Source organism: Leishmania major, chromosome 36, assembly GCF_000002725.2.
Source record: "Leishmania major strain Friedlin complete genome, chromosome 36".
Classification (NCBI taxonomy): domain Eukaryota; phylum Euglenozoa; class Kinetoplastea; order Trypanosomatida; family Trypanosomatidae; genus Leishmania; species Leishmania major.
This window is the reverse complement of record NC_007287.2, coordinates 643736-670554: the sequence shown is the minus strand read 5'-3', so window position 1 is coordinate 670554 and position 26819 is coordinate 643736. Positions and strand designations below refer to the sequence as shown.

The 26819-nt window shown below is 58.7% G+C and overlaps 9 protein-coding genes across 9 annotated transcripts; all 9 read left to right on the top strand.

The window, feature by feature from the left end:
* Nucleotides 1–168: 168 nt before the first annotated feature.
* LMJF_36_1710 (putative phosphatidylinositolN-acetylglucosaminyltransferase subunit c) lies at nucleotides 169–1332 on the top strand (the record flags this gene model as incomplete). The annotated part of the gene is made up of 1 exon (XM_001686693.1): nucleotides 169–1332. The coding sequence occupies one exon, from the start codon at nucleotides 169–171 to the stop codon at nucleotides 1330–1332; it is 1164 nt and encodes a 387-aa protein (XP_001686745.1).
* Nucleotides 1333–3152: 1820 nt separating this feature from the next.
* LMJF_36_1700 (conserved hypothetical protein) lies at nucleotides 3153–4793 on the top strand (the record flags this gene model as incomplete). The annotated part of the gene is made up of 1 exon (XM_001686692.1): nucleotides 3153–4793. One exon carries the CDS (start codon nucleotides 3153–3155, stop codon nucleotides 4791–4793), a length of 1641 nt encoding a protein of 546 aa, XP_001686744.1.
* A 2775-nt stretch (nucleotides 4794–7568) lies between these two features.
* Nucleotides 7569–8495, top strand: LMJF_36_1690 (conserved hypothetical protein; the record flags this gene model as incomplete). The annotated part of the gene is made up of 1 exon (XM_001686691.1): nucleotides 7569–8495. One exon carries the CDS (start codon nucleotides 7569–7571, stop codon nucleotides 8493–8495), a length of 927 nt encoding a protein of 308 aa, XP_001686743.1.
* Nucleotides 8496–9629: 1134 nt separating this feature from the next.
* On the top strand, nucleotides 9630–11978 carry LMJF_36_1680 (conserved hypothetical protein; the record flags this gene model as incomplete). Its single annotated transcript, XM_001686690.1, has 1 exon — nucleotides 9630–11978. The coding sequence occupies one exon, from the start codon at nucleotides 9630–9632 to the stop codon at nucleotides 11976–11978; it is 2349 nt and encodes a 782-aa protein (XP_001686742.1).
* Nucleotides 11979–12695: 717 nt separating this feature from the next.
* On the top strand, nucleotides 12696–14333 carry LMJF_36_1670 (conserved hypothetical protein; the record flags this gene model as incomplete). Its single annotated transcript, XM_001686689.1, has 1 exon — nucleotides 12696–14333. One exon carries the CDS (start codon nucleotides 12696–12698, stop codon nucleotides 14331–14333), a length of 1638 nt encoding a protein of 545 aa, XP_001686741.1.
* A 1308-nt stretch (nucleotides 14334–15641) lies between these two features.
* LMJF_36_1660 (putative tRNA pseudouridine synthase A) lies at nucleotides 15642–17726 on the top strand (the record flags this gene model as incomplete). The annotated part of the gene is made up of 1 exon (XM_001686688.1): nucleotides 15642–17726. The coding sequence occupies one exon, from the start codon at nucleotides 15642–15644 to the stop codon at nucleotides 17724–17726; it is 2085 nt and encodes a 694-aa protein (XP_001686740.1).
* A 992-nt stretch (nucleotides 17727–18718) lies between these two features.
* LMJF_36_1650 (putative proteasome beta 5 subunit) lies at nucleotides 18719–19627 on the top strand (the record flags this gene model as incomplete). The annotated part of the gene is made up of 1 exon (XM_001686687.1): nucleotides 18719–19627. The coding sequence occupies one exon, from the start codon at nucleotides 18719–18721 to the stop codon at nucleotides 19625–19627; it is 909 nt and encodes a 302-aa protein (XP_001686739.1).
* A 1073-nt stretch (nucleotides 19628–20700) lies between these two features.
* On the top strand, nucleotides 20701–21516 carry HEXBP (putative universal minicircle sequence binding protein; the record flags this gene model as incomplete). The annotated part of the gene is made up of 1 exon (XM_001686686.1): nucleotides 20701–21516. The coding sequence occupies one exon, from the start codon at nucleotides 20701–20703 to the stop codon at nucleotides 21514–21516; it is 816 nt and encodes a 271-aa protein (XP_001686738.1).
* Nucleotides 21517–26203: 4687 nt separating this feature from the next.
* LMJF_36_1635 (putative poly-zinc finger protein 2) lies at nucleotides 26204–26611 on the top strand (the record flags this gene model as incomplete). The annotated part of the gene is made up of 1 exon (XM_001686685.1): nucleotides 26204–26611. The coding sequence occupies one exon, from the start codon at nucleotides 26204–26206 to the stop codon at nucleotides 26609–26611; it is 408 nt and encodes a 135-aa protein (XP_001686737.1).
* Between the last annotated feature and the right edge of the window lie 208 nt (nucleotides 26612–26819).

The window sequence follows — 26819 nt, the reverse complement described above, 5'->3', positions numbered from 1 at the left end:
CCCTGCCTCGTTTCCCAACTCACCTCACCCCTTCACCGCCGCTCTGCCCCCCTTTTCCCAGAGCGAGCAGCGCTTTGCACTCATCAGCTTCGCGTGTTTCTGCTGGGCTCATCGTTGTGATTCACGGCGTGCGCCTTCCACCCCGGCTCCCTCTTCCTGTCCCACACCATGTCACGGTCGTTCTCCTCTAGCGAGTCGCTCGCCTCATCGCAGCAGCGTCTCGAGGCGGCTCGCTACGCGGCATCGACGGAGGAGGAGAGCAGTTTGCCGGAAAGCGGAGACTACGATCGTCGCTCGCAGGAGACAAGGCACTACAGCTCACATCCGGACCATCTTCAGCGCGTTCCGTCTAAACAGATTACCAGCGTTAGCCCGTTGTGGCGTAAGGTGCTCTACGAGCGACAGCCTTTTGAGGACAACTACGTGGACCCGCAGCAGTTCTTGGAAGAGTTGAGTCATAACAAGGACATCAAGAACTACGAGTACGCGACCGTCGTCATCAACACCCTCGCCATCACACAGGAGATCTCCATCGTGGTCCTCTTCTGCCACGCCTTCATGGGTGTCTTCACGAACTCCATCGGCAAGTACTCGCTCCTGTGGATTGACGTGCTGAGCGTGCTAGCCGCGCTTGTGTGCTACGTGTTTTACCAGTGCCACCAAGACGCCTGCAAGGAGACGGTGGAGCGACCCGCCAGCCTGAGCACGCGCTGTTCACCGCCGCCGCGGCAGCCGTCGCGGTGGCTCTTTCACGCGTGGAACTTTGGCCGACAGGTTGTCAGCCTCGTCACAATGCTCGCCCTGCTCAGCCCCATCTTCAGCACCCTCACCGTCACCTACAGCGACGACACCATCGTGACGCTGTCCATCCTCACCATGTCCCTGCACGTGCTGTTGACGGACTACAGCTATCTGAACGCCTACACCCAGCGCTTCGACCCTAACTTGTCTGTTAACATGGCTATCTACTGTGTGACCCTCATGGCATCGCGCATCTCCAGCCCTCTAGCGAGCGGGGCCCTCATCTGCTTTGGCATCATGTGCTTCTCGCTCTCCCCGATCGTCCGTCACCTCGTTAAGCACTACTCCTTCACTGCCCACGTCGCCATCACATTCGGCCTCGTTGGCCTGGCGATCGGATGCCTGACCCAGATCCGTATCCTGGCCATCTTGTACACCGTGACAGTGCTTATGATCTCGTTTGGCATTCCGTGGCTCTTTGTACGCATGCACAGCAGCGTCAAGACCCAAATCAATGGCCCCTGGGACGAGGCGAAGCCCACCAACAGCGCCGCCGCCGCGGAGTGGGCCAACTCTGGCTTCTTGGCGTGAGCAGCTAGCGCTGCGAATCATCTGACAGAGTTTAGACTGCGTGCCGGCGGTGTGTGACGAGATTTGCGCTGTCGATTTTCTTCTTGTATGGATGTCTACGTTGGCGTCTGTCGCTTGAGCTGCTACCTTCTTTTTGTCGTTATTGTTGGCGTGCCCCCTCGCCCCCCGCAGTGTTTTAGCCTCGTCACCGTGACCCCTGCGCGTAGAGGATAAGCCGCGAAGCAACACTAGAAACAACAGCAAAAAAAGACGCGCACCAGATGCTTGAGGGAGGCTCTTCCATGCATGTGGATTGCTCACTAGGACCGCGACTTTTCCGTCGTTGCCACTCCCAGAAGCGATGATTTTTCATCGAAAGCGTTTTGGCTCTCTCTCTGTCTCTCGCTTGCTAGCCAACCAATCTTCGTGCGTATGCTATCCCGTACGACATGTGTGGAGCCACATGGCGTGGAGCGGGGGAGGGGGGGGGGTCAATGCCGCGAAGCATTCCCTGCAAGCGCTCTCGCTCACCGTGTGCCTCTTTCAAATGAGTGTCACGACTGTCCTCTCACTTCTCTCTCGCTCGTTTTCTACCATCTCCGCGATGCCTACCACAACTTCTTTTCCTTAGTCATCGAAGCATTCACGTGCGGCAACCGAGCGCACACCACGGTAGCCGGGTAATTCTTCACTCCTCCTCACGCGTCTTTATTTTCTTTGCTGTTTCTTGTGTTTCGACGCTTCTTCCACAGCCGTCCCTCCCCTCCTCACAGACCCACCACACACGCTCCATTTTTTTTCCCACCGCTGTGCTTTCCTTTCTAGGGTTTCCTCACTCAACAAGGACCAGCCGAAGACAAACAAAGAAGGAAGGAAGAGACACAGCGAGAGAGGAGAGAAGGCACAGACTTTACGCACTTCTCCTCCACCGTATCTCCTTCATCTCTGTCTCTCTCTCTCTGTGTGTGTGTGTGCGTGTGCGTGTGTGGCCTTTTCTCTCTTGAGATCTTCTCTTTTCAGCACACCCACACACAAACACAAAACCCTGTCTTCCGCTGCACGTGCGTGCTTACGCGCACAAAGTCAGCGAAGGAGACGGCATACACGCACGTACAAGTTTAGCTGACGACACGCAAAGAGGGAGGCGCATTCGCGAACAACGTGCCGTGCAACTTCCGGGTTTGCGTCGGCGTGTGTACATCAGTGTTTAGGTAGGGAAACGTAGGTAGAGGTACCACCGAGTATACGAGAACGAGGACGAAAAAAAGGGGAGCGGCATAAAAAAAACAAAGACTTAATCTCAAGCCCATTCCCCGTAAAGTAGTAGTCGCTTCGTCGTGACATATTTGGCTCCTCTTTCTTTCTTTTTTTTTTTGAACACGTGAGCACGTGCGTGTGCGTGTGCGTACCTGTGGTGATTTCTTTCCCGTTTTCTCTGTCTGTTTTTCCCTTTGTGGCTTCTCGTTTCCGGTCTCGTTTCACCTCGTTTTTTGTTGTGTGCTTCGCTGTTGTTTTTCTCCAATCTTTGTTTCGTTGGTGCTCCTCCATCATCTCCGTCTCGCTTGGTCTTTATTATTATTATTGTTCGCGGAGCGCCCTCCCCCCCCTGCTGACATTGGCACCCTCGGCGATTTCCGTCGTCCTTGCCACTCTCTCTCTTTCTCCTCCTCGCGTTTTGTTTATTCGCTAGTCTGTTGCCCCTCCCCCCTCCCCTCGTCACCCTTTCCTTTTACCTCCCCCCCCCATCTCGCCGTTTTTCTCTGCGCCTCTCGTTACCCCCCCCCCCCCCCCACCTCCGTTGTGTGTCTGTCCTTTTGGAAGCAGGCAAGCTTGTCAGCATAATGCTTTCCGATAACGACCTGACCTTTCACATCCCCTCCGCGGGACTAAGGAGAATGGACGCGTGGACTGCGCCGAACCCTAGCGTCTTTTCTCACCTGCACCTTGTCGGCAACCCGGACTGGATGTCCTCGTTTTCTGCAAGCCCGCAGGTGGCCGCGGCACGCCCCGCTCTTGCACCACCGGCGCCGGTGGCCATCGAGCCTTCCGCCCCTCGGCCTCTCGCGGCACCGGCAGCCATTGATGCGCCTGCGCCAGCAACCAAAAAGAGCTTCCTCAGCATGTTTTACCGCGGCTCTTCGAACACAGTTTCGTCGTCGGTGATGCCACCAAAGACGAGCAGTGCGAGCTTTGCGCCCATGTCTGCGCCGCCCAAGGCATTAGATGCCTTCGACACCCCAATGCAGCGCGCCCTCCCTGTGGATGCGCAGCTGTCCGTGGAGCACCTTTCCAAGCTGGATGCGGTGGACGCTACCATCTCCGCGGCCCCCCGCCGTGAGCCGCCGCATCCTATGGCACTCGGCAGCGACACATGGAACGCGCTGAGCAGCGTGCCTGTGCCGGCAAAGACGGCGGCGGGATCGGCGCGGCTGCTGGCCCCACCCGCCTCCATCGACGCCGTCTTCAGCCGCGACTCGAAGCCGCTCTGGAGCGATCTCTCCTTTGCCTCTCGCTTCCGCAGCACTGCGCCAACGCTCGAGGCTTTCCGAAACGCGCCGCCCGCGCCGATTCTGTCGACCCCACCACGCAGCCCGCAGCACCAGGCCACCTCCTCGACAGCGACGGTGGCCACAGCATTCATCCCAGTGCCGCCCAAGCCGGTCACGGCAAGTCCACTACGCGACACTGCGGTGAGCAGTGTCGAGGCCGCGGCACCCGCAACGATGCCGGCCGCGCGCCGCGAACCGAGGGCAATGGCGCATCCGCTGGTACCAGTTGGTGAGGACGCGCCTGCGGTAGTTACGCCGCTGCTGAAGCCGGTGCAGGAGATACCCATGGTGTCGAGCAAGTCTGCGAACCTCGCGCCGAGCACCGTGAATGCCACGCCCCCAGTCTGGGGACCGGAGCCTCTCAGTCTCGCCAGCAGGGAGCCGGAGCCTTCGGCGTTGGCGTTGCCGACCGAGTTTGCCAAGTCCATCTCGAGGCCGACCATGCAAGAGGCACAGAGGGACGAGGCGCGCGCAGCGGCCAATGTGCGCAACTTCATCAGCACGCTGTTCAGCGGTAGCGGCAGTGATGAGATGGACTCGTCCACAGCAGGGAACAGGAAGGCGGACGGGTTCAACGCACTGGAGTTTGTGACGAATCGCCGCGGCGCCCAGGCGAAGGCGTCCCAGCCGGTGGACTATAGCACCTTCTTCAATACCTCTCTCTTCGAAGACGACCACGACGAGGACAGCGAGGAAGGCCTTGAGAAGTTGCGCCGCGTTGTTCTCATGGTGATGCAGTCGGCAAAGAACAGCGAAGGCACTTGCGTCTCTCAGCCGACTAGTCAAAGTTGTCGTCGTGGTGGTGGTGTTGACGCTACCGGGGTGGCGGCGCTGACAACGTTTCCTAGCAAGTACACGGAATTTTCCGCGTCGTACCAGACCGCCAATAACAACAACGCAGACGACAACGAATGGATGCAGTTCGCGCGCTGATGTGCATAGAAAGAGGAGTACTGCGTCTGACGTAGCAGAGGTTCAGAGGAGAAGGCCCCCCTCCCCACGCGCGAAAAAAAAACGTGCGTATCATCGACGAGTGAGAGAGGCGGTGACCAGGGCCCCTCCGTTCTATGGCACATGCCCTTTGGCTGACGCGCGGCGCTGCTTATCCCTCCCCACTTTTGAGTGTGGTTCTCCCGTAGCCGCACCGCACGCACACGGAGCTCCGCGTTGGTGCGTTTGCTTGTCACTGTTCGTAGTCTCCCTCTTTTTAATGTGGCTTTGCTGCTTTTGAATCGATCGTTTTCTTTTCACGCGTGTTCCTGCGTGCGCGTATTCTGCGGCTTTACATATCGCCCTTGCAGGTAGCGTATAGGCAAAGCAGGCTGCAGAGCCTCATTCCCTGCTCTTCCAAGTATGTGTTTTTTTTTTGTCTGTCTACGTGTGTGCTGGCGCCTGCCATGGCTTACCCTCCTCTTCCTCCCCCGTCGTTGCCTCTTTCATCCCTTCCTTTACCGTTTTTTACTTTGCTTCTTCCGCTGATGTGCGGGTCTTTGTCTGTCTGTCGGTCATCAGTGCCTTTGATGTTCCGTGTATTTCTATTTGTTTTGTTTATGTGTATTTCATTTTGTTGGTGCGGGGTGTTCTGCTTTGATATATTTGGGAGGATGGGCCTACACCAAGACACAGGCTTGCGCCCGTCTACGTTGAGCCAGCGACGAGGAGGTAATGCGTGCTGCTTTGCTTCCTTTTTCTTCTGCCTTGATGCTCACCCGGTTTCATTGACGCGGGGTGGCAAAGGGATGGGATCAGTGAGCGACTCGATCGATGTACTCAGCACGAGCGCAAGTGGCGCAGCGCGCCGAACGCCGCGCCGTTAGAGTCACACACGCATACGAGCACCTTTTTCTTCTTTCCTCGTCCTCTTCTCTTGTGTGTCTCTCTCATTCTGTCCCCTCCTCCTCTTCTTCTTGGGTATGCGTGCGCCTTGTGCTTTCCACTTTCATATCCAGACGGCAAACACACAACGCAGAGACAAAAGCAAGCAACCATGACGGTGCGAAAAGAAAAACGAAAATGAACAGCACGCACATCCGTGAAGCAAACAAAAGGAAGCGACACAGCGCCACTACAGGCTCAGATAATTCTGCCATCTGACCACGGGTCGGTGAACGTGTCGCTGTAGTGTTGTGTGCCTCTAGTGGAGCGGAATGGGGATAGAGCAGCTTTTGAGGTTTGCATGTACGACACCTTCGTCTCGGCCGCCTGCGCCACTCGCATCCAAGAAACAATACTCATATACACAAACCCGCGAGCAAGTCTGACCCGCTTACGCGGCACTGAGCAAGTCGAGCATGTCAGCGGTGGCAGTAGGAGTTACAGACTACTTTTCATGTTATTTTGGTGCCTTAGTGGGAGAATAGTCCATCGTGTGTTTCCACGTGCTTTGCGGCGCGTGAGCGTGTGTGTGTGTGGGGGGGGGAGGGCACGCTTCCACGTGTACGTGTACGCGCTTATCGACAGTGTACTTCTCTTTTGTGTGTTCCGGTTGTGGTATTTTTTTTTTTTCTTGCTTCGGTTGCTCCGCTGACTGCCCTTCTCTCGTCCTCTCTTGTTGTTGCCTTTTCTGTTGCTGGTTGTTTCGTGTCGTCGGTAACATCGGGTTCATCGTCTCTTGCACTTTTTTTTCGTGCTGTCCGTTGTTTCGTTTCGTTTGTGACGTTGTTTAGTTTTTTTTTGGTGCGTTGTTGTTGTTGCGTTTTCATGCTGTGCTCACGCGTTTTGGTGGCGTGATGTCGCTGGTGTGTTTTGCGCGTGTGCGTGCGGTGTCTTCTTCTCTGTTCCTCATTCGTCCTCCTCGTGCGTGCTTTTCTTTTTGTTGTTGTTGTTGTTGTTGTTTTCAGGTTTCACTGCCGTTGCTCCCGCAAACTACTCTCCTTTTGTTGGTGTCAGCTCACGTGCGCGTTTTGTTGTGTTTTTGTTGTTTTTGTTGCGTGCACATGCACTGTTGATGTGGACGATCTATCCACGTGCTATCAACGCCCTCCCTCGTCCTCCACCGCCCACAACTCTCTTTTTTCTCTGCGACGAAGAAGGGAACATCATCTCCAGATGTTGCTCACCCCCTTTTTTTTTACTGACATAACCGACATGTGTGCGGGCACCAGCTTCACCGCAAGCTCCTTTTCAGATGAAAACAACGCACACCAAAAAGAACCAAAAAAAAAAGAAAGACGCGCTAGCTCCACTCCAGCAGCGACTGAAGCGTAAAAGGCGTCAACCAGCTCTTACCACCCCTGTGCCTGTGCAGTTTGTTCTGTGTGCTCGGTGGACACACCCACATTCACACACACACACACATACACACACACACACACACACACACACACACACACACGGACACCCACCATGACTGCCGAGCTGTCGGGCCACTGCTTCTGAAGCACGCCACGACAAAAAGGTGACAGCGATAAGAACCAAACGAAACGAGATACCTATGGTTCATTTTTTTTCCTCTGTGTCTGCCTACTGCTCCTCTCTCTTCTGGCCACCGCCGTGTCCACGACTTCCCAAACCGTCTGCGTATCACCGGGCTCTTGGATCTCGCGCCCTCTTCCTCTCTCCACCCCTCGTGCTCTTGTGAAACGCGGCTCGTTTCACTTTTTGTGCGTTTCTTTTCGTTTTCCTCTCTCCTGCGGCTGCTTGCTCAACGCATTTTCGTACCACTCCGAGTAGGCCCAACACACGCCCCTTGCCCCTGTCGAGGCTCATATGGGCTCGCTCTCCTCGTCCTCGTCCTCCTCCGCGGCAACTGGTGCTGGTGCAGCGGCGTCGCAAACAGACGCACAGGAGGTGACGCCCGTCGACTCGCTCTGGAGCCCGCACGATGTCTGCGAGGCCGCCGTAGACTACGTTTTGCGCCACGTGAATACGGTTCAGTACATGATTCAGAGCATTGAAGAGATCACCGGCAAGCCCTTCCTGCGCGACCGCATCAAGTGTCTGCCCGCTGTCCCACGTGATGAGGCCTCTCGTAACCCCACAATGGGACTTACCCCAGATCGGGTGTTTGCGGGGTATATGTGGCGCAGTGCTCGCTCCGACTGCCAGGCGAAAGATGTCGTGCTACTGGAGGATCACATCGCCCGTCTTTTTAACACGAAGCACGCAACGGCATTCTTAAAGAAAGACAAGGGTGTCAACGAGCGCGCGGCCTCGCCACCGACGACATCCGATGCCGCTGCGACGGCGGCATCTTCACTGTCCACCACCGCCACGCAATCGCAGCTGCAGCGCCTCCTCGCGGGATCGCAGCTGCCGGTGTTGGAGCAGGTGGAGCGCAACATACGCCATGAGCTTGTCCATGCCTTCGATGATGCTCGAGGTGCGATCGAAAGCTCCGACTGCGTGCATCAGGCCTGCAGCGAGATTCGCGCGGCACGTCTTAGCGGTGACTGTTTTGTCGGCCAAGAGATGCGGAAGGGGCGCTTCAACTTCTTTGAGGGTGGGCAGAAGTGTGTTCGCCGCCGTGCCGTCATGGCGGTGGATCGCAATCCGGTGTGCCGTGGCTTCTCTGAGCGCGCGGTGGACACGGTGTTTCAGAAGTGCTACTCTGACTACGAACCGTTCGCAGCACCCATCTATGCCCTCGGGAGCTACGGCGATAGCCAGTTTGCAAATGGCACGCTGAAGCTATGAGGGGTATGTGTGCAGAGTGAGTGCCTTTTTGTGGAGTGCTGGTAGACGGGCTGCAGGTAATGTGCGCGTCTGTGTGTGCGTGTGTGTGTGTGTGTGCCTGTGTGTGCCTGTGTGAGAGCATAGGCTTCGTGTGTATTTGTGTGTGGCTGTCTCTGGAGCGAACACCGTCGCTTTCTTCGCAACGTCATTAACTCGAGACGATCATACGATGCTTCGCAGACGAGGTTGGACTCGTGCGATGCGGTGCTTCCTGTGCAGTGCGCACACATGCTTGTCCCGTCCCGGGCGGTTTGGTGAGCTGCATGTGGATGCCAAGCCGAAGCGCAAGCGAACTAACGGGGCGTTTTGAGCTTCGAAGAAATGTGCGTCTCTCTCTCTTTCTCTCTCTGTACGCGTGCTCGAATTGCTTGTGCGCGAGAGCTCCCCCTTTCAGCCAAGAGGCCGTGTTGATCGTGCAGCGTGCGTCTGTCGCCTGCTTATATGTCCACCTTGCCTTTTCCCTTCTCCTTCTCCACGCTTGTCGAGCCCAGCAGACCAAGGACAAGGCTTGCGGCCTTCGCGGGACCTCCAACCGCTATCCAGCACGCGTGCTCGCGCAATCCTTGCTGTAATCACGGAGCCGCGAATGACTTGATGTCGTCTTTGGCTGTAGCTGCTTCCCGGCCTCCAGAAAAGATCCTCGCTAGCAGAGACGGCTCTTCGAAGCGCCAGCAGCTCCGCAATCGCACCTCAAATGAGCAATGCCGTAGCTCTCTGCACGCCACCGTGGCGGCGATCGCTTCATCGCCGCGGCCGTCGGAGATGCCTGGAGCCACCTCGGAAGCCGCCTCAGCTCACTTGCGCGCAGGTCAGCACTCGAAAAAGGCGCCTCGTCATGAACGGAAAAACGCAGACGCAGCGTCTTCTCGCTCTCACAAATCGACAAAGACAAATTCGGCTGCCCGTGGCCGTCGTGGCACTGCGTCTGCCTTGCCCTCGGCCCGCCGCCACGCCTCCTCTTCCGCCACAGCCCGTGGTGGGCCAGCGGTGTCAATCACCGCTCTGCGACATGCAACGCACGCTTCGTGCTCGGTGCGCCGCATTTCTGAAGAGGTCGCGCTGAATCGTGTGCAGCGCGCTGTGCGCTGGTTCTTGATGCAGCGGTATCTCCAGCGGACTGTCCCTGTGGCGCCCCTGCGCCTGAGCATCTCTGGCAACTCGAGCACTGAAGGTGTGCATGCCGACGCTGCCCCTCTGTTAGAGTCGAGGTTCTTGCGCCGCCTTCGTGCGGAGGTCGACCGCGAAGCGCGGGCTGAGCAACTCTGTAAAGGCACAGCCGCACGGGCCATACAGCAGGCTTTCAGGCGCTGGGCACAGACGCGCCAGCTTCAACACCGGCATCTTTCCATCCATGGCATTGTACGGCCACGCTGCGAGTTCGATCCCATTCGCGCCGCCGAGCTGGATGCAGCTCTCTGCTCCATTCAAGCGTCGCTGCGCGTGTGGGCGAGCAGTCGCCTTGTCGAGGCGCGCCGATTGAAGCTGCTTCAGCAGATCACCTCTAGCGTGCTCGACCCGGCATGCCGGACAACGTTGCGCTGCGCCGCATCGATTCGGCACATTAACGACCGACAACTGCGCGAGGTGCTGTGCCGTCAGGAGGCCGTGGAGCGTCGGGATCTGCTACGGCGGCACTTTGTCTTCTTGGTCTGCTGTCACCAGGCCTTCTTTAACGACCCGCGTATGTGGGACGCTGGCATGTCGATTCGGCGTATTCCTCTGTACACGCACCACGGTCTGTTGTCGGCCGAGACGTTGCCCGTGATCTGGGGTACTAGGACGTCGTCATCAACACTGAATAGCGCCACAGAAGATTCTGTTGCGCTGCGCGGTGACGCTGTGGCGTCACCGCTGCCACCAGAGTCGTCGTCGTTCTCGGTGACCGCCACCGTTGACGGGTGCATCAAGGGCTGGGGCTCACCAGCGGAACCGGGCTCGAGCCTTTTGGAGGCTGTCGGTAGCGACTGGCTTGTTGGCAAGGAGGAGGATGGCGGCGGCTTTGACATCGACGCGGCTCTGCGTCTAGGCGAGTACCGCCTCTTATTTTCGCCAGAGGAGTGGCGCCTTCTCAAGAAGCTGAAGGCGTCGTCTCCGCACCCTGCCTCGCCCCTCCTCAGCAGCGGCGCAGATGGGCGACGCGCAGCACGCGACGCCGCTGGACTTCCGGAGGCCGAGGCGGGTGCACTTGCCGCGCCTCGAGGCCAGCTGCAGATGGCGCCGACCGAGGCTGCAGCCAAAAGTGCCTGCTCGCTGAGCTACGCCAAGGCCTTCGCGTCGGCCTTGACATTTCTGCGACAACCGCGTATGGTCGATCCAAGTGTGCGCTGCACCGTGCAGCGCTTAAACGACATCCGCAGCAGCACCCTGGAAATGCAACAGGAGCTGCGCGTGCACGGCTACCTCTTTGCAGCGCAAGTGGCACCACTTCTGATCCTCGGGTTCCACTACCAAGGGCTAGCACGAGGGGACGCCGACTTGTCCTGCTTTACCACCACCTCAGCCATGAAAACGTGCAGGCCTCTTGTGGCCGGACGCGTAGCGTGCGCGGCGACCGAGCTGCGTCGATGCCTTATTGGAGCGGTGCACTACAGCGGCGGTGCGGCGGAATCGGTGCTACCTGTGGCGCTGGAGGAGCACAAATGCAGCGGTAAGGCTGCAGCGCGGACGCTAAGTCAGAGGCTGCCACCGGCGGGTGTTTCGAGGTCAATGCTGTTGCCGCCGCGTGCAGCCCCCACGGCGGGACTCATGCGCGACGGCTTCGCGAACCCCGGAACTGAGGCTCTCTACCATGCTCCCGCCAAGACGACGCGGCGCGCTGGTGGCGCTGATCCTAGGTGCGGGTCATCACACACGGCGTCAAGGCACGGTAGCGCGATACGCGTTGCCCTCGCTGCGGAGTGGAGCCGACGGCTGGCCTCCAGTGCAGATGAGGTTGGCCCCTACTGGTGTGAGTTTCTCTCGTCGACGGGACTCGACGGGCTTGTGACCGCCGCTGGCAGGCGGGGCGAGACGCCTGGTGAAGCCGACGCGGCGTACCAGACTCGCGCCTCGTTGCCGTCACCACCACTGCCGACGCGGGTGAGACGGGGTCTCGAATCACACCTTGTTCATGGCGGCTCGTCCTATCTCTTGCAGGATTTTATGCCATCGCTAATGCGACGACGCGCACACAGCCGCGCTGGTCCACAGCCTCTCGATGCAGCCACCGGCTCTGTCGTTGTCGCCGTCGCGTGTGCAGGAGCCTCTCCGTCAACTTCGGTGTCTACCTCCACGTGCGGAATGGTGCATGCTGGGGAGTGGTGGGATGCCGTGGAGCGGTTGCTGCTGCGAGAGTACACGAATCGCAGAGAGCTCTTGACCAACGAGGCTGTGCAGAGAAGCTCCATCGACATACTGCGCTGCACGGCTCACCCATCTGCGGATGAGTCCGTCGCGGGGGTGTAGAGGACGACGCGCTCCATCTCCCCCCTCCCCTCCCCTCGCTCATCTCCAGGCACCGCCCCCCCCCCCCCGCTCCGTATGCATTAGTAGCGGGATCAGAGGGGCGTCGACGGGGAAGCAGAAAGGAACGCAAACATATATATATATAATACGAGCGCAGTCATCAATGTACAGCATCTCTCTTCATATGTGTTTTCTCTTTCCCTTCTCCTTGCTCGCTTCCCGTCACCTCTGCGTCCGCACCTCCCGCCGTCGGCTGCATGGGTAACCAAGTACCCACCAATCCACGGAGACCTAGTCGCCGGCACAGAGAGCGAGAGGTAGAGGTAGACAGCGAGAGCGCCCCGTGAGCGTTGTATGTGTTCACGAATTATACTCTGGCTCGCTGAACACCGTGCGAGTGGCTGCTCTCAATGTTGGCCTCTATGGCTGACATCACCACCACCCAAATTCCTCCTGCCAAGCTGTTTTCTTTGCATGCCGTGTGCATCAGGTTGCACCGCTTTCTGTGCGCGCGTGTGTGTGCACGTCGCAGCCCCTTCAAGGCGGCTTTCACGGATGATTCTTCTCTCGTGCGAACTTGCTTCCCTCATCTCCATTCCCTCCGCGCAATCTTTCCCTTTTCTTCTTCCGCTCAAAGCAAAAGCAGGAGGGAGGCCGCCCTCCCGATTGCACCCTCCCGCCGCCTCGCTATCCTCTGTCTCGGCTCCCATCCCCCAAATGGCGCACAGCGCGCCTCCTTCTTACACGGGTGAGTCTGTGCGCAGCTCCATTTGCCGTCTCTACGGCCAGCGCTCCGACCTACCTCTCACCGTTCTGCACGCCACCGTGCCACCGGTGGCGGCAAGCCTCGTCCAACAGCGTTCGCACGTCCTCGATGCCATCTTTGACTGCATTCACGACCAGCTGTACCCCAAGGACTCAGCCGTGGGCGAAAATGCGGACACGCGCTCTTCCGCGATAACGAACCACTGGCTGCGGAGCGTGCCCGAGTCGCTGCTGTTTGATGAGGCGGCAGTGGTGAACTACCTTGGTATGGTGGTGGCAATCGACTTCTGCCACTGGGCCGAGGTGCCGTGCAAGGCTGGCAGGACCGCCACCGCTAGCGTAGGAGAGGAGGTGACAGGGTTCGCGGGGTTTTACGCTGCCGTTGATCCGCCAAGCGGGGCGTCGGCAGTGGGGAACGGAGGCACAACTGCCAGTGCTGCGGTCGCAGAGTTATTCGCCGAGCCGCCGAGCGCAGTCGGAAAGGAGCTTGGCACACTGTCAACGGCCGCTGCCGCTGCTCCGACGCTGCTGCGGGGTTCCGCAGCCATGATGTATCTCCTCCGCCGCGCTGTGGAGGTGCACCGCCTTCCGTGGTTTTGCCCTGACTTCCTTCAGCGCTTTCGTGGGGATACGGCGGCGGCAACAAGTGCGCTGCGCGTGTGCTTCCTCGGATGCGAGCAGGATGGCGTCACCCCGCTGTGGATGCCGTGCACTCGCGAGCGCGTCGAGCTGCTGCTGTCGCTGGCCGACGCTTTCGTCGCGCGCCAAACGTCGTACTACAAATTGCTTCGCGCGTGTGGCGGCCTCCTTTTCGCGCCTGACGCAGCGGCGGCTGCCACGGCGCCTTGCGGCTTTGTGCCTACCCTAGTGCGCCTTCACCGACGGTATGCCGACTTTGCGCGTGTGCCTGTGGAAGGGCCTGGCTGCACTGGCGGGAATACAGGCGAGGCCGCCCCAGATGTGTGCATTGTGCCAGTGTTGAAGCTCAGCCAGCTGACGGCGTTGGCGATCGAGCAAGCGCTGCCGGTGTTGTGGCGGTACCAGGCTGCCAGCAGCGTTTCTTCGAAATCTCTGCACTCTAAACTTCCGCCTTCCGCCCCTGCGAATTGCTGGCTGACAGATCGAGCCGCTCGCATCGCGCGCTCCGGTGCCGAGTCCCGCACGGCGGAGCCGGAATCGTCGCTCTCCGGCGTCTTCACCGACAGCGCAAAGCTGTCCATCTGCTGCGATTATCAAATTCCCAAGGCGCTGCGCGCAGCGGGACTGCTAGTCTACGACGACCACCTCGCTCGCATTGTGGACCGGCACGTTCTCCTAATGCCGGGCTCGGCAGAGGAGGTGTCCATCCGCGTGGCAACCTTGATCGCTGCAGAGCGTCTCTTGCAGTTTCTCAACACACCACCACAGCGACAGTCGTCGCTTGCAAGGGAACTTGACGCCACGGCAGCAGGGGTGCCAGGGGCACCGGCGCAGCTACCAGCGAAGAGGCTGTGCAGCGGGATCCACCTCGACTACGCCTTGTGGTACGTGGGACGATATATGCTCCCAAGTGAGGCGCGCCATCATCTGTGCCGAACCATTATGTACTGAGCATGCAAGCCCGCAAGAAAGTGTGGTCGTCGCGCGCGGCGTGGGCAAGGAGGACACGCGAGCGCTCTCTGCCGGCCATCGCAGTTGGCAATAGGATGGCGGTTGCACTTTTTTTTTTCGGATCACGCCCCTGCCTCTATCGCTTCCTCTTTCACTGCCCTCCGCCACTACGCAGGAATACGAGAAGCTGGTGCGCCGCTCGCTTAGCGGTGCAACTCACCAGCAGCGCGCTTTCGTCTCCCTTTCCCTGTCGACTAGCGACGAAACAGGAGGTGAGGAGATGCCCCCCTTTTTCCCACACTTCCCCGAGAAAATGGGGCACACCGTGGGCAACAGGAAACCAGCAAATGCAGGCCAAACAGGAAAGAGGCAGCGCCGGCGTGCTAGTGCTGAGGCGCTGGCTGAGGGAGAGAGAGCGAATGGTCATGGACGGTGCATTCGCGGACACACAAGGCTCTCCCTCTCCCTTTCCGCTCCTCCCCCATCCTCCCAGCAGCGTTAGCTCCGCCAGCGCCCTTCTCCGTCCGCCCGGCTCCTCCTCTCGATGTGTCCCATGAAGCGGCTGTTCCGCGTTCGTTCGTCTGGTTGGTCTATTCATTTTTGTGCAACCCCTCCTTGCCTCTCCGCACCGCCTCTTTCCCTCTACTCCTGTGTCTCTGGTCCTCTCTCTGATTATGCACCGACTCCAAAACGCGCGTTGGCGACGCCGTTGCACGGCCCTTTTTTCGTCCCTTTTTTTTTCATTGGCCCAAGGGCCTGTATGGAATCTGCACACCCCCGCACCCACGCGCACTGCCGTTCTCAGAAGGTGAGGGTGGCTTCGCTGTCTGTGCTTCACGCGTTAGTCTCCTTTCTCCCAGCTCTCATAACAAAGACACTGAAAGTGTGCGTATGCGGTGGTCGCTGCTATCTGCGCTGCTCCCAAGGCAGGCAGCACCTTGCTGCCTCGCAGACCGCCCCGTGTGTCGGTTGCACTTTGGAGGGGCAGCGTCAGTTCGGTGGTGCACTACGAGAGGAGCGGAAACACCTCTCCCAAGCTCCACTGCGCAGACTGCGAGCCCTCGGGACAACGCCACGAACTGCCAGGGAAGCTCGAGTAGCATTGCGGGTGAGCCCCACCGCTCCTCCTCGTCTCAGGAAAGTCGCAGAGAGCGCCGAGGAGGCTCACATCGCCGTCTCTGGAGGCAACGGCGCCCGCCACAGCGTCCCACGACTCGCTCCTCTCCATCGTCGCCACAGCCAGCGGCCCTTCCCGATGTTGATGCAACGACGCTGCCGCACTCGCTCGACATTAGCGCGGCAGAGGACATGGTCGACGTGGAGAAGTACTTTCCTCGTGCAGTGGCGCACCTCAAAGCCGTTTCAGCATCTGCAGAGGCCACCGAGGAGAGTCGTGCTCGCCGCTGGCACGACACAACGCATGAGGTGAACGCCGATGGCATCGTGACGCCAAGGAAGCGTGCGGAGAGGGAGCGGCGGGAGAGCGGACTCGGGTCGTTTTTCGACGAGGGTGGCCTTGACGTGCGTGGCGGCATGGCGGACAAGCTGAAGAGCGGCGCATACGGCAGCGCCCGCGACCCAGTGGAGCGCGACTCCCCAGACATCCTCAAGCTCACCGGTGGCAATGCGCGCCGCCACGGTGGGCTTCGCCTGGCAACAGAGAGCAACGCAGCACCGGCCGACCAAACGATAGAGGGCGACCGCGGCGATGCTGGGGCGTATCGCGAGTTTGGGGACACCCCCGTGCAGCTGACCGACATGCTGCGAGAGCGGCTGATGGAGCTCAAGGCGGGAAAGCTACGAGAGGAGCGCAGCGAGACGTTTCTGCCGCAGCGGCTTCGCCACCGCCCCGCCGAGGAGCTTCTCATGCTGGCTCAGCAAGGCGAAGCCGCGGGGGTGGAGGCTGGCGGTCGAGTTGCAACGTTGCAACCAACGCCGGCCGCCTTGCAGCGCAAAGTTGCACAGGCTCGCAGCCGCGCTGCTGCCAGTACCTTGGCTGATCTGGTGCCGAAGGACGAAGAGGAAGAGGAGAAGGCAGCGCTGCTGGGCGACGCGGCGCGGGACGGCGCACGACGTGGGGCCTGCGACAGGGCCATTCTGCAAGACGGGGTGTCACCTGCTCGGGTTGCCAATGCAATGCAGGCCGTGAGCGGCACCGACGACTCCGTGCCGGGCGCCTCCCTGCACGATCCACTGCGTCGCTTGGCTGCCATCGCCGCCATCACCGGACGTCGTGCCTCAGTTTTCGGGACAGGAGACGGCGCGAGCGTCTCAGCCGAAGGGGTAGAGCGGGTCGGCTTCGTGCACCTGCTGCGCACCTTACCTCGAGCCGGCTTCTGCAGTCGACGCGAGGCGGCTGCCATCATCGCGAGTGGGCAGGTGCGCGTTAACAACGTGACGGAGCGCAACCCATTCCGTCTGGTGCAGGCAGAAGATGACGTGCACGTTGCCGGGCACCAGTCCCGCCTGCGCTTTGCGCCGCCGCGACTGTGGATGTACCACAAGCCAGCCCACGTAATCGTCTCCCGCAGCGATACGGCGGGGCGCACTCTCATCACCAAGCACGCGCGCATCCTCGGCATGGACCACCTGGTCCCGGTCGGCTCGCTGCCCATGCGCGCTCACGGCATCCTCCTCCTCACGAACGATGGTGAGCTTTCGCGCTTCTTGGAGAACCCCAAGTCGATGGTGCAGAGGACCTACCTGCTGCGCGTCCGGCCGGCCTTTGACCCTGTCCTTGTGCACAAGCTCAACACAGAGGGTGTTCACATCAACGGACGCCCCTATCGCAACGCAGAGTTCTTCGTCAACCCTGCCACTAAGTCGCGCTACTCGGTCAAGGTCAAGGTGCGTGGCGAATCGATGCCCATCGCGCACCTGATGCAGCATCTCGGCCGCACGGTGGAGCGTGGCGGACGCATCTCGTTTGGGCCCTTTGCCCTCTCCAACCTCGCCGTCGGCTCCGTTCGCGAGGTGACCATCCCACCCTTCTACTCGCAGCACCTGGGCGCCGTTTGGCAACCGTTCATTGAGCGCGATTGGCCCTACTTTCGCCGCCAGCGAGTTTCGCGGCTTCGCAGACTGTGCAAGCACCGAGAGCTCACGCCAAAGGAGCTGGAGGAGCTTGACAACTACACCTACGAAGAGGTCAAAGATGCGCTGAACTTCGAGTCGAGCGAATTGCAGGCACTGGCGGAGCAGCGGGCACAGCAGCTGCGACGTGCGAGGCACCTGGGTGATGATATGCTTCCTCTTCCAGACGACTTCCCCAAAGAATCGTGCCGCAGGAGTGTGGGGGATGTGGCCGTCGATGGCGCAACCGCACCCTTCGCAGACGCGGATGAGGACGAGGACGAGGACGTAATCGTGGAGGACATCACTTTCCTTCGCTGAGGTGTGCGGGGCTTTGCCAGTGGTGGTCTTCACATCTGTTTTTTTTTGGGGGGCGGGGGGAGAGTTCACGTGACTGGGTGTTGTCTCCTGCGCGCGCCGCGCCGGCCGTCACACCGTTAAGCATCGTCACTTTGCGTGTGCATGTGGCGTAGCCCGTCGCACCCCGCTTCCTTCTCTGCAGGGACTACGTGCCCGCCAGGAGAGGGAACACGGTCTGTAACGGCAACTGTGCAAACTGCCATTGTTACACCTCTCGCGCGTGCTAGCTGTCAGGAAGCGCAGGCGCCGGATAACCAGCTGCACAGACAAGCAGGGAAAAATAATGAATAGGCAAAAGAGGCACCGCTGCCTCTGTGTCACTCTTGTCAAGTGCAGCGACACTCTCTCACACCTCGTCTTCAGTGCACCCCTCCCCCAAAATGCCTCTTCCTGCCGAGTTTCTGTTGAACTGAACTTCCTAGGCGCGTAACGGTGTGCGCATACGTGCTCTCTCTCTCTCTCGCTGCCACCCATTACACTCTCTTTCTCCCCACTCCCTTTTGTTTTCTCACGTGCTTACGTGTGTGCGTGTTTGAATGTGTGGTGCGCGCCTATTGTTTTTCTTTTGTTCGTTTCGGGGCGTCGTCCTCGTTTGTTTTCCTGGACATTGACGACGTTGGTTGCCGTTTTTGTTGTTCTTCGCGTCACTCCTCCTCTCCCCGCTTTCTTCCCCTCTTCTCCTCCGCTCACTGCTTGTGTGTTGCGCGTCTGGATTTGGCCGAGCCCCACACGTGAGCAGCATCAACGCGAACCAAAAGAGGAGCCACGAAGGAAAAAAAAAAACAACGACGACGAGAGCCGCCATACATAGCACAGCAACAGTTTAGTTCTCGATACACACGGTGCCCTCAAGTGCGTGCGTGCCTCCCACGTTTTGCCTCCCCGCTTTGCTCCTCCCACTCGCCCGTCGACCTGACTTGTGTGGTAGTAGCAACTCATCAGCCAGTGGCGTCATGTTCGCTGATTTCGAGTCCGTCATGTTGTCCAACTTCACGTTGGACGACTGCCCGAGGGTGGGTCCCTTTACGTACCACAACATGGATGAGGACACGCTGGAGGAACCGCTGTCGTTGTGCTCCTACCGACGCGCTCCACAGCAGACCACGGAACGATCTCCGGCTTCCTGTGATGCCGTGACGGCCGACCCGCTCGACTCCAGCCGCTACCTCCACGGCGAGAACCGCTGCTGGACGCTGACGGCGTCGTGCCCAGTGCCGCGAGCAATCCCAAAGATTGACATGAAGAAGGGTACGACGACCCTCGCCTTCCGTTTCAACGGCGGCATCATCGTTGCCGTCGACTCGCGTGCGTCGACGGGACAGTACATCGCTTCACAGACGGTGCTGAAGGTTCTGGAGATCAACGACTACCTACTCGGTACGCTTGCTGGTGGTGCGGCCGATTGCCAGTACTGGGAGCGCGTGCTTGGTATGGAGTGCCGCCTGTGGGAGTTGCGCAACGGCAGCCGCATCACTGTCGCGGCGGCGAGCAAGATTCTGGCGAACATCACGTACGCCTACCGCAACCACGGACTTTCGATGGGCACGATGCTGGCCGGCTGGGACGAGTTTGGCCCTTCGCTCTACTACGTGGACGACAAGGGCTCTCGCGTGAAGCAGGACCTCTTCAGTGTCGGCTCCGGCTCCATTTACGCTTACGGCGTGCTTGACACGGGCTACCGCAAGGACCTCTCCGTCGAGGATGCGTGCGACCTGGCACGCCGTTCCATCTTCCACGCGACGTACCGCGATGGCGCCTCGGGCGGTATCGTGACAGTGTACCACGTGCACGAGAAGGGCTGGACCAAGATCTCGCGCGATGACCAGACGAAGCTCTACGACCGCTACTTTCCGTCCCAGTAGAGGGCGACCAACCTGCGCCTGGGTGGACAGGGGGAGGCGGGGGTGCGGAGTTGCTTCCTGTGTGCAGATCGCGTGCTGGCGCCTCCATCCCGCCGCCAGGCGCTCGCGACCCTCGCATTTTGTCCGTCCCCGCTCGAAGCTCTCTCTACTGTAATCATTTTGTGCCCTGCGGCTTCATGGAGGATGACACGCTCTGCGCTCGCCCTCCCCTCTCTCCCCCTCCTCCGGCAATGTTGGTCTGCCTGTCTGTCTTCTCCACTTTGATGGAAGGATGCCGTGATGCTCCTCTGTTTGTTTTCTTTCCTGCGTGGTGACGCGTGTGGGCATTCTCTCACATGTTGTTGTGCCCGTGGAGAGGCAAGGGTATGAAATGTGTGTGTACCGTATTTCTCTTTTCTGACGGTTGATGCAGAGCCTTTCGTGGTCGTGTGTTTGTGTTTGACAGCTGTTCCAAGCGCCACTCTCCCCTCCCCACTCCCCCCAAAAACAACAAGAGGAAACGAGCCTGGTCAACCTCCACAGCATGCGCTTTGTAACCGGCTGGGTGTCGAACATCGTAGGGGTTCGGGTGCGCACACACAAGGGACCCCTCCTGTATGCGCCCTCTTCTTCCCCCCTCCTTCCCTCCCCCTCCGAGGACGTCTCTCCCGCTCTCGGGCTCCTCTACGGCACAGGCTCCATCTGGGCCACCACAGGATGCCTCTCCCTGATGCGTGCATCCGAAGTTGTCAAGTGATCCTCTCCCCTGACTATAAAGACCATATATGCTACGGTGTGCTCTCCGTCTTTCGATATTTTTCTCTCTTCCTTTTCTTTATTCTCCGCGTTAACACCCCCATGCTTGTGACTATGTGGGCTTGCGCTCCCCCCACGCGCTCACACGCCAACGGAACACGCACGCGTTCGTGCAGTAACGTACATCTTTTTTTTTTTAAGTTTTCTCTAGGCTCACCTTCACACTTTCTGTTGCTTCTGCCTTCTGTCTTTCTTCTGAACTCTCTCTCCTCCGTCTGTCATCGAGCACCACCAGTACCACTGCCCCACTTTTCCATCCTACTCGATATCCCGCAATCATGTCCGAAACCGAAGACGTCAAGCGTCCGCGCACCGAGAGCAGCACCAGCTGCCGCAATTGCGGTAAGGAGGGCCACTACGCCCGCGAGTGCCCCGAGGCCGACTCCAAGGGTGACGAGCGCAGCACGACGTGCTTCCGCTGCGGCGAGGAGGGCCACATGAGCCGCGAGTGCCCGAACGAGGCCAGGTCCGGCGCAGCTGGTGCTATGACGTGCTTCCGCTGCGGCGAGGCCGGCCACATGAGCCGTGACTGCCCCAACTCCGCGAAGCCGGGTGCGGCCAAGGGCTTCGAGTGCTACAAGTGCGGTCAGGAGGGTCATCTCAGCCGTGACTGCCCCAGCAGCCAGGGTGGAAGCCGCGGTGGATACGGCCAGAAGCGCGGCCGCAGCGGCGCACAGGGCGGCTACAGTGGCGATCGCACGTGCTACAAGTGCGGTGACGCCGGCCACATCAGCCGTGACTGCCCCAACGGTCAGGGCGGGTACAGCGGCGCGGGTGACCGCACATGCTACAAGTGCGGTGACGCCGGCCACATCAGCCGTGACTGCCCCAACGGTCAGGGCGGGTACAGCGGCGCGGGTGACCGCAAGTGCTACAAGTGCGGCGAGTCGGGCCACATGAGCCGCGAATGCCCCAGCGCCGGGAGCACTGGCAGCAGTGACCGCGCATGCTACAAGTGCGGCAAGCCTGGCCACATCAGCCGCGAGTGCCCGGAGGCCGGTGGCAGCTATGGCGGTTCCCGCGGCGGCGGTGACCGCACGTGCTACAAGTGCGGCGAGGCCGGCCACATCAGCCGTGACTGCCCCAGCAGCTAAAGCGAAACGAAAAAGCTGAAATTATAAACGAAACGGGTGCTCTGAGTGGGATGCAAGAGTTCCACAAGCAGATAAGCTGACGAAGAAGCGTCTGCGGCTGCAAGGGGTGACGTGCAGCCATGAGGGGACGCAAAGGCAGTGATGGCAAAGGCGGAGTGGAGGCAATCCTGAGCAAACTGCGTGCGTGTGTGTGTGGGAGGGGGGGGGGAGGAGGAGGATTGCTGTGTTATATACAAACAGTAGAGCGTGTCATTTAGTGACACACTGTCGCTTGAAAACATGCGAGAGAGCCGCGTATGTGTGCTCGTCTCCCTCACTGTTTTTTTCTGTTGCCTTGCCACGCCTGCTTCCCCTCCCCTTGCTCTCCTCCACCCTCTCTCGCTCTCTGTTACGGGCCTTTGCTGCTGCTGCTGCTTCTTCTCTGCCCCACTTCGAAGCGAGAGATGAAAACGAGAATGAAGCGAACGACGACCGGTGTTCACTGCACCGCCTTCCCCTTTCCGCTCCCCCCACGACCTTTTGATGGCCATTAGATCCACACAACGCCACCGCCGCACGAATAAGACGGGTTTATATAAAGGAAGCGTTTGGGGGTCAATCAGTTTCCTTGTTTCTCTTCTCGCATGTCTCCGTTGTTCTGGGTGCTTTCCACCTATCTGTCTCATTCCACGTGTGCGCGTGTGTGTGTGTCTGTGTGTGTGTGCGTGTGTGTGCAAGATCCACCTAAGGGCTTGCCACGGCAACTAAAGGAGAGCTGATGTTTGTGTTTTTTTGATTTGTATTTTATTTTCGCGCGTCCTTCTCGATGTCCAACGCCGACCATGAAAAAAGGGCAAAAGAGGGCGTATGGGCGGGTAAAAAAAAATAAGCAAACGCAGTCCTTCCATGACGACGACAGGGGGGGGGGAGTTGTTCTGCGTGCGTAACGGCAGAAACAACCTGACTGGACCACGGAAGAAAAAACCACAGCCCTCAAGGGAGGAGCCGACAGGATGGGAAAGAAGAGCGTGGTGGCTTCACAAACCAAACGGAGGCCACAGACTAGGAAGTGAGGAGAATGAAAGAGTGGCGTGCAACACGCTCGCATAGCCCCCTTTTTTGTTTCAACACTTACAGACGTGCCAAGTCTGACTCTCTCTGCGTTCACGGCGTTGCGCCCTTTGCTCTTTTCACAAGAAGCGAAGATCAGACCCCCTCTCCGATCTAAAGCGAAAGCAGGTACGATCACACACGCCCGCGCCCACGTGCAGTTGAACAACAACACCAACACCACCAACAACAACAAAAGCGGCAGTGGCGAGTGTGAGAGGGTGCGGCTTTTTGTTGTTGTTGTTGTTGGTGTTCGATGCAGAGCGTAGGAGAGCAGCAGGCGACTGTCGACTCCAAAGGAACGAACATGTACGGCCCATCAACGCGTGTGAGGCTGCCATCGAAGAAGTCGAGACGACTCTCTCCTGCTCACTGCACCTCTCTCTGCCTCACAGGCAGGGAGGTAGAGAAACACAGTGCTTGTCTGTGTCTGTGTGCGTCTTGCGGCGCATCGCCTCTCTTTTTTTTTCGTTCCGCTTCCCGTCTGCACCGTGAAGTGCTGACAAGCTCTTTCTGACAAGCACAGGCATACACGCGCGTTTATTCATCAGCCTCTCTGTCTCTGTCTGCGTTTCTGTCTTTTTTTTTAAACAAGAGTTTTGCTTTTTTATGATTCTTTTTTTTTGGGTTTGAAAGACCTTCGTTTCTTTTTTTTTTTGTCGACCATCTTTCGCTCTCACTATGGGGATGTGTGTGTGTGTGTGTACATCTCTCGTTTTTACGCTTCTGTGAGATCGAGTAAAGAGCAGCTATAATGTTCTGAAATGAAAAGAATGACAGACACAAAAAGAAACCGTTCTAAAAAAAAAGGTGCTCAAATTCTTGAGCACGTGACCGTCTTCCGTAGATTGGGGTGCGCGTGCGATGCCGCGGGTGTCGCGGCTCAATATGCTGCTTGATAGGTGGGCATGTGTGTCCACTATGGGCGGCCGTGTGTGTGTGTATGTGTGCTACTGCGTTTACGTGGTATTCACTTTTCCTCTCGAAGAGGAATGGGGGGAGAGATACAATGAGAAAACGCGCTGACTGTTGGCGTGCAATGCGGCTGCGAGTGTGCCAGTGATGCGGAGATAGAGAGCGGAAGGATCAGCGTCTGTGTGTGTCTTGCGTGAGACTTGGGAAAGAGAGTCACTGGTGCTGCGAGCGTGATCTCTCCTTTTTCGTCTCTCTCCTGCATCCGGGTGTGTGTCGGTGTACATGTGTGTGGAGGATTTTTTTTTTCGCACGAGCACCATCCCCCCGCTCCATGATATCCAGGTTTTGTTGCTTATACCAAGCACCATCCTCTCCCCCGAGGGCCATTGCACGCCCGCTCACGTAACCACGCATGCTAAAGCCACGGCCCTTAAATACCCTTAATGGGCGTACTCTAGAAGCATCTTCCTTCCGTTCTCCTCATTTTCACTGTTGTTCTGCGACGCGCCTAGCGGCCGGGGAACGTGGGAGAAGGTCAGAGTTGGTGGCGTGGTCCACCTTGTGCGGCACCCGACTCACCCGGTGCCTTCTCCTTTTCTATCTTTAATGCGGAAAGTGATCTGCTGCATGCTAGTGCGATGATGTCGAAAGGCGCAGACGTCACGTACGTCGTGCAAGAAGGGTATGTTAGTCTGTGGTGGTAGTGGTGGTGGTGGTGGTGGGGAGAATAGGCGTGCGGAGCTTAGGCTGCTTGCACGGCCGTTTTCCTTGAGGAGGACAGGAACGTGCCACATCTGCGCGCCCGCGCCATATACGACAAGAGCGACGCGCCGGCGACCTTCGTATGAGTGTACACGAGCACGCGAGAGGGGATAGTGACGGGGCCGTCAGCGGTTTCAAAGACGATGGTGGCGTTTTGGGAGGTGGTGGCAGTGACGGTGGAGGGTTCCACGCGCTGTCTACTTCTCTGACTTGTCTCGCTGATTTGACCAAGTTGTGCAAGTTAACCGGAGGCCGCCTCACGGATGTTTAGGCATTGGAGGTGGAAGGAGCGCACCACATGAGGAGGAGGGGAGATGACAGCGCAGATGGATCGACCTCTTGACGGCGAGCACGTGAAGGAAGCACCCATGACAGGCTGCTGCTCTCGTGGTAGTTTGCTGTTCGCGCAACGGGCGAAGAAACAACAAAGATGAGGTAGGGCGAGGTCCACCCGAACGCTTGAAAGGTCACGGAGAGCGGCTGGCTGGGGTGTCGACATATGGTGCGGTTTCAGGCTCTTTTTTTTTGCGTGTGAGGGTACGGCTTACCACATCGGGACTGTGAAGCCGGAGTGGTAGTTGCACCTCGAGGCAGTCATGGTGACGGCCCACGCGCACGGCGAGACGGTTGTGCACACCGTCGCACGTGTGTTTTTCCTCGATTTTCTGAGCGATGAAACGAAAGTGTGACATGGTCAGCGTAAGACCGGCACGCGATGTGGATGGACCTTCCGTGCGAGAGGCCGTGATGCTGCAAAAGCAGGCGTCTTGGTGGTGGTGGTGTGCTGCTCCGAGATGGGGAAAAGGCGAGAAGGGGGCATAGAACCTCCTGTGTTCAGTGCGGCGGAGGTAGTGCAGAGGCAAGGAAAACAACAACTGCCTTCGCTGATGTCGACAGGGGCACGGACGACTTATGGGACGCGTTTCTTCGAGGCTCGTCATGGATGAGGACGTTTACATTGGGTTTGTCTCTCACCCTCTCTTTTGGTGTTGGAGGGGAGTGTATGGCATGATGGCGGCGCTGGCCGCTTGGCGGCGGCATTCCTGCTCGCTTTTGTCTGCGCTGCTGCTGCTGCTCGTGTGACGAGGCTGCTCTGCTCGGTGCCGAAGTGCACGTTTGCGCGTGGTTCGTGTTTTTCCGCGTTGCAACCCTGCTTTAATATCGCCTCTCTTTTGCGCGAAGAACGCCGTGCGCAACGCCGTCTTTCTCCGATTTCCTGTCGAGAGGACGTCTTGACCCTCGAGACGGGATGGAAGCGAGAAGCAACTACACGTTAGCCGCAAGCAAAGGTACAAGCGCCACAGCATCCGTGAGGCGAAACCGGGCAACCTTGACCGCACGCCGTGATACGTCTGTGGAGGGGCCACAGGTAACAGAAAGGGCAGTTGAAGTGCGTGCGTTTGCGGGAAGCGCATCCGCACGAGGACAAACAAGGGCGTTTTGCACGTGATGGACAGATGCGCGCGGATATGTGCGTAGACGCCGATGATACCATGAGATCCCTGGTGTCCTGTTTTTCCCACCATATGCGGCCCTGCATGCGCATTTGCGTGTGTCTTGCGCTGCGATTCGCGCACAAGCCCAATCTCGCTCCCTCCTTACTCACGCTTTATGGTGCGCTGCTTGTTCTGCGTTTCCTCTCATGCTGTTTTCTCTCTCGCCATCTCTGCTGCTGCTTGCTTTCACGCCTCCGCGGATTCTCTCTCTCGCTTCTCTTGCGTTTTGTGCCACACACACACACACACACACACACACACACGCCCGCGCGTACAGGATATATCTTCTCTCCGTTTTTTGTTTTCAGCTCTCTTTCTTCCCCGCCCTTTTTTCTCTGGCAGTTTCTTGCATCTCTCTGTAATCACTCTCGCGTTTCGACTCACTGTCTCTTCTCTTTTTCACAAGCTACCTTTTAAATTTGAAGATGGTCTGCTATCGCTGCGGTGGTGTCGGTCACCAGAGCCGCGAGTGCACGTCTGCTGCGGACTCTGCCCCGTGCTTTCGCTGTGGCAAGCCCGGCCACGTCGCCAGGGAGTGCGTGAGCACGATCACGGCTGAGGAGGCGCCGTGCTTCTACTGCCAGAAGCCGGGTCACCGCGCGCGCGAATGCCCGGAAGCGCCGCCAAAGTCGGAGACGGTGATTTGCTACAACTGCTCGCAGAAAGGTCACATCGCGAGCGAGTGCACCAACCCCGCACACTGCTACCTTTGCAACGAGGATGGTCACATTGGCAGGTCTTGCCCGACGGCGCCGAAGCGCTCGGTCGCGGACAAGACCTGCCGCAAGTGCGGTAGGAAGGGCCACCTCCGCAAGGACTGTCCGGATGCCTAATAAATCGCCCGGTCATGTTTGTATAGAATGGATGAGAACGCAGCAGGAAAAGGAAGAAGTGAGTGTCTCGGCAAAAAAAAAAACAAAACAAAACAAAAAGGAACAGGAGGGAAGGAAACGACACGAAAAAAAAGGAGCAGTTTTGGGGTTACTGTTTGTTTTTTTCTTCGCTTGTGTGTGCGTGTGTGTGTGTGTGTCTCCTTCTGTT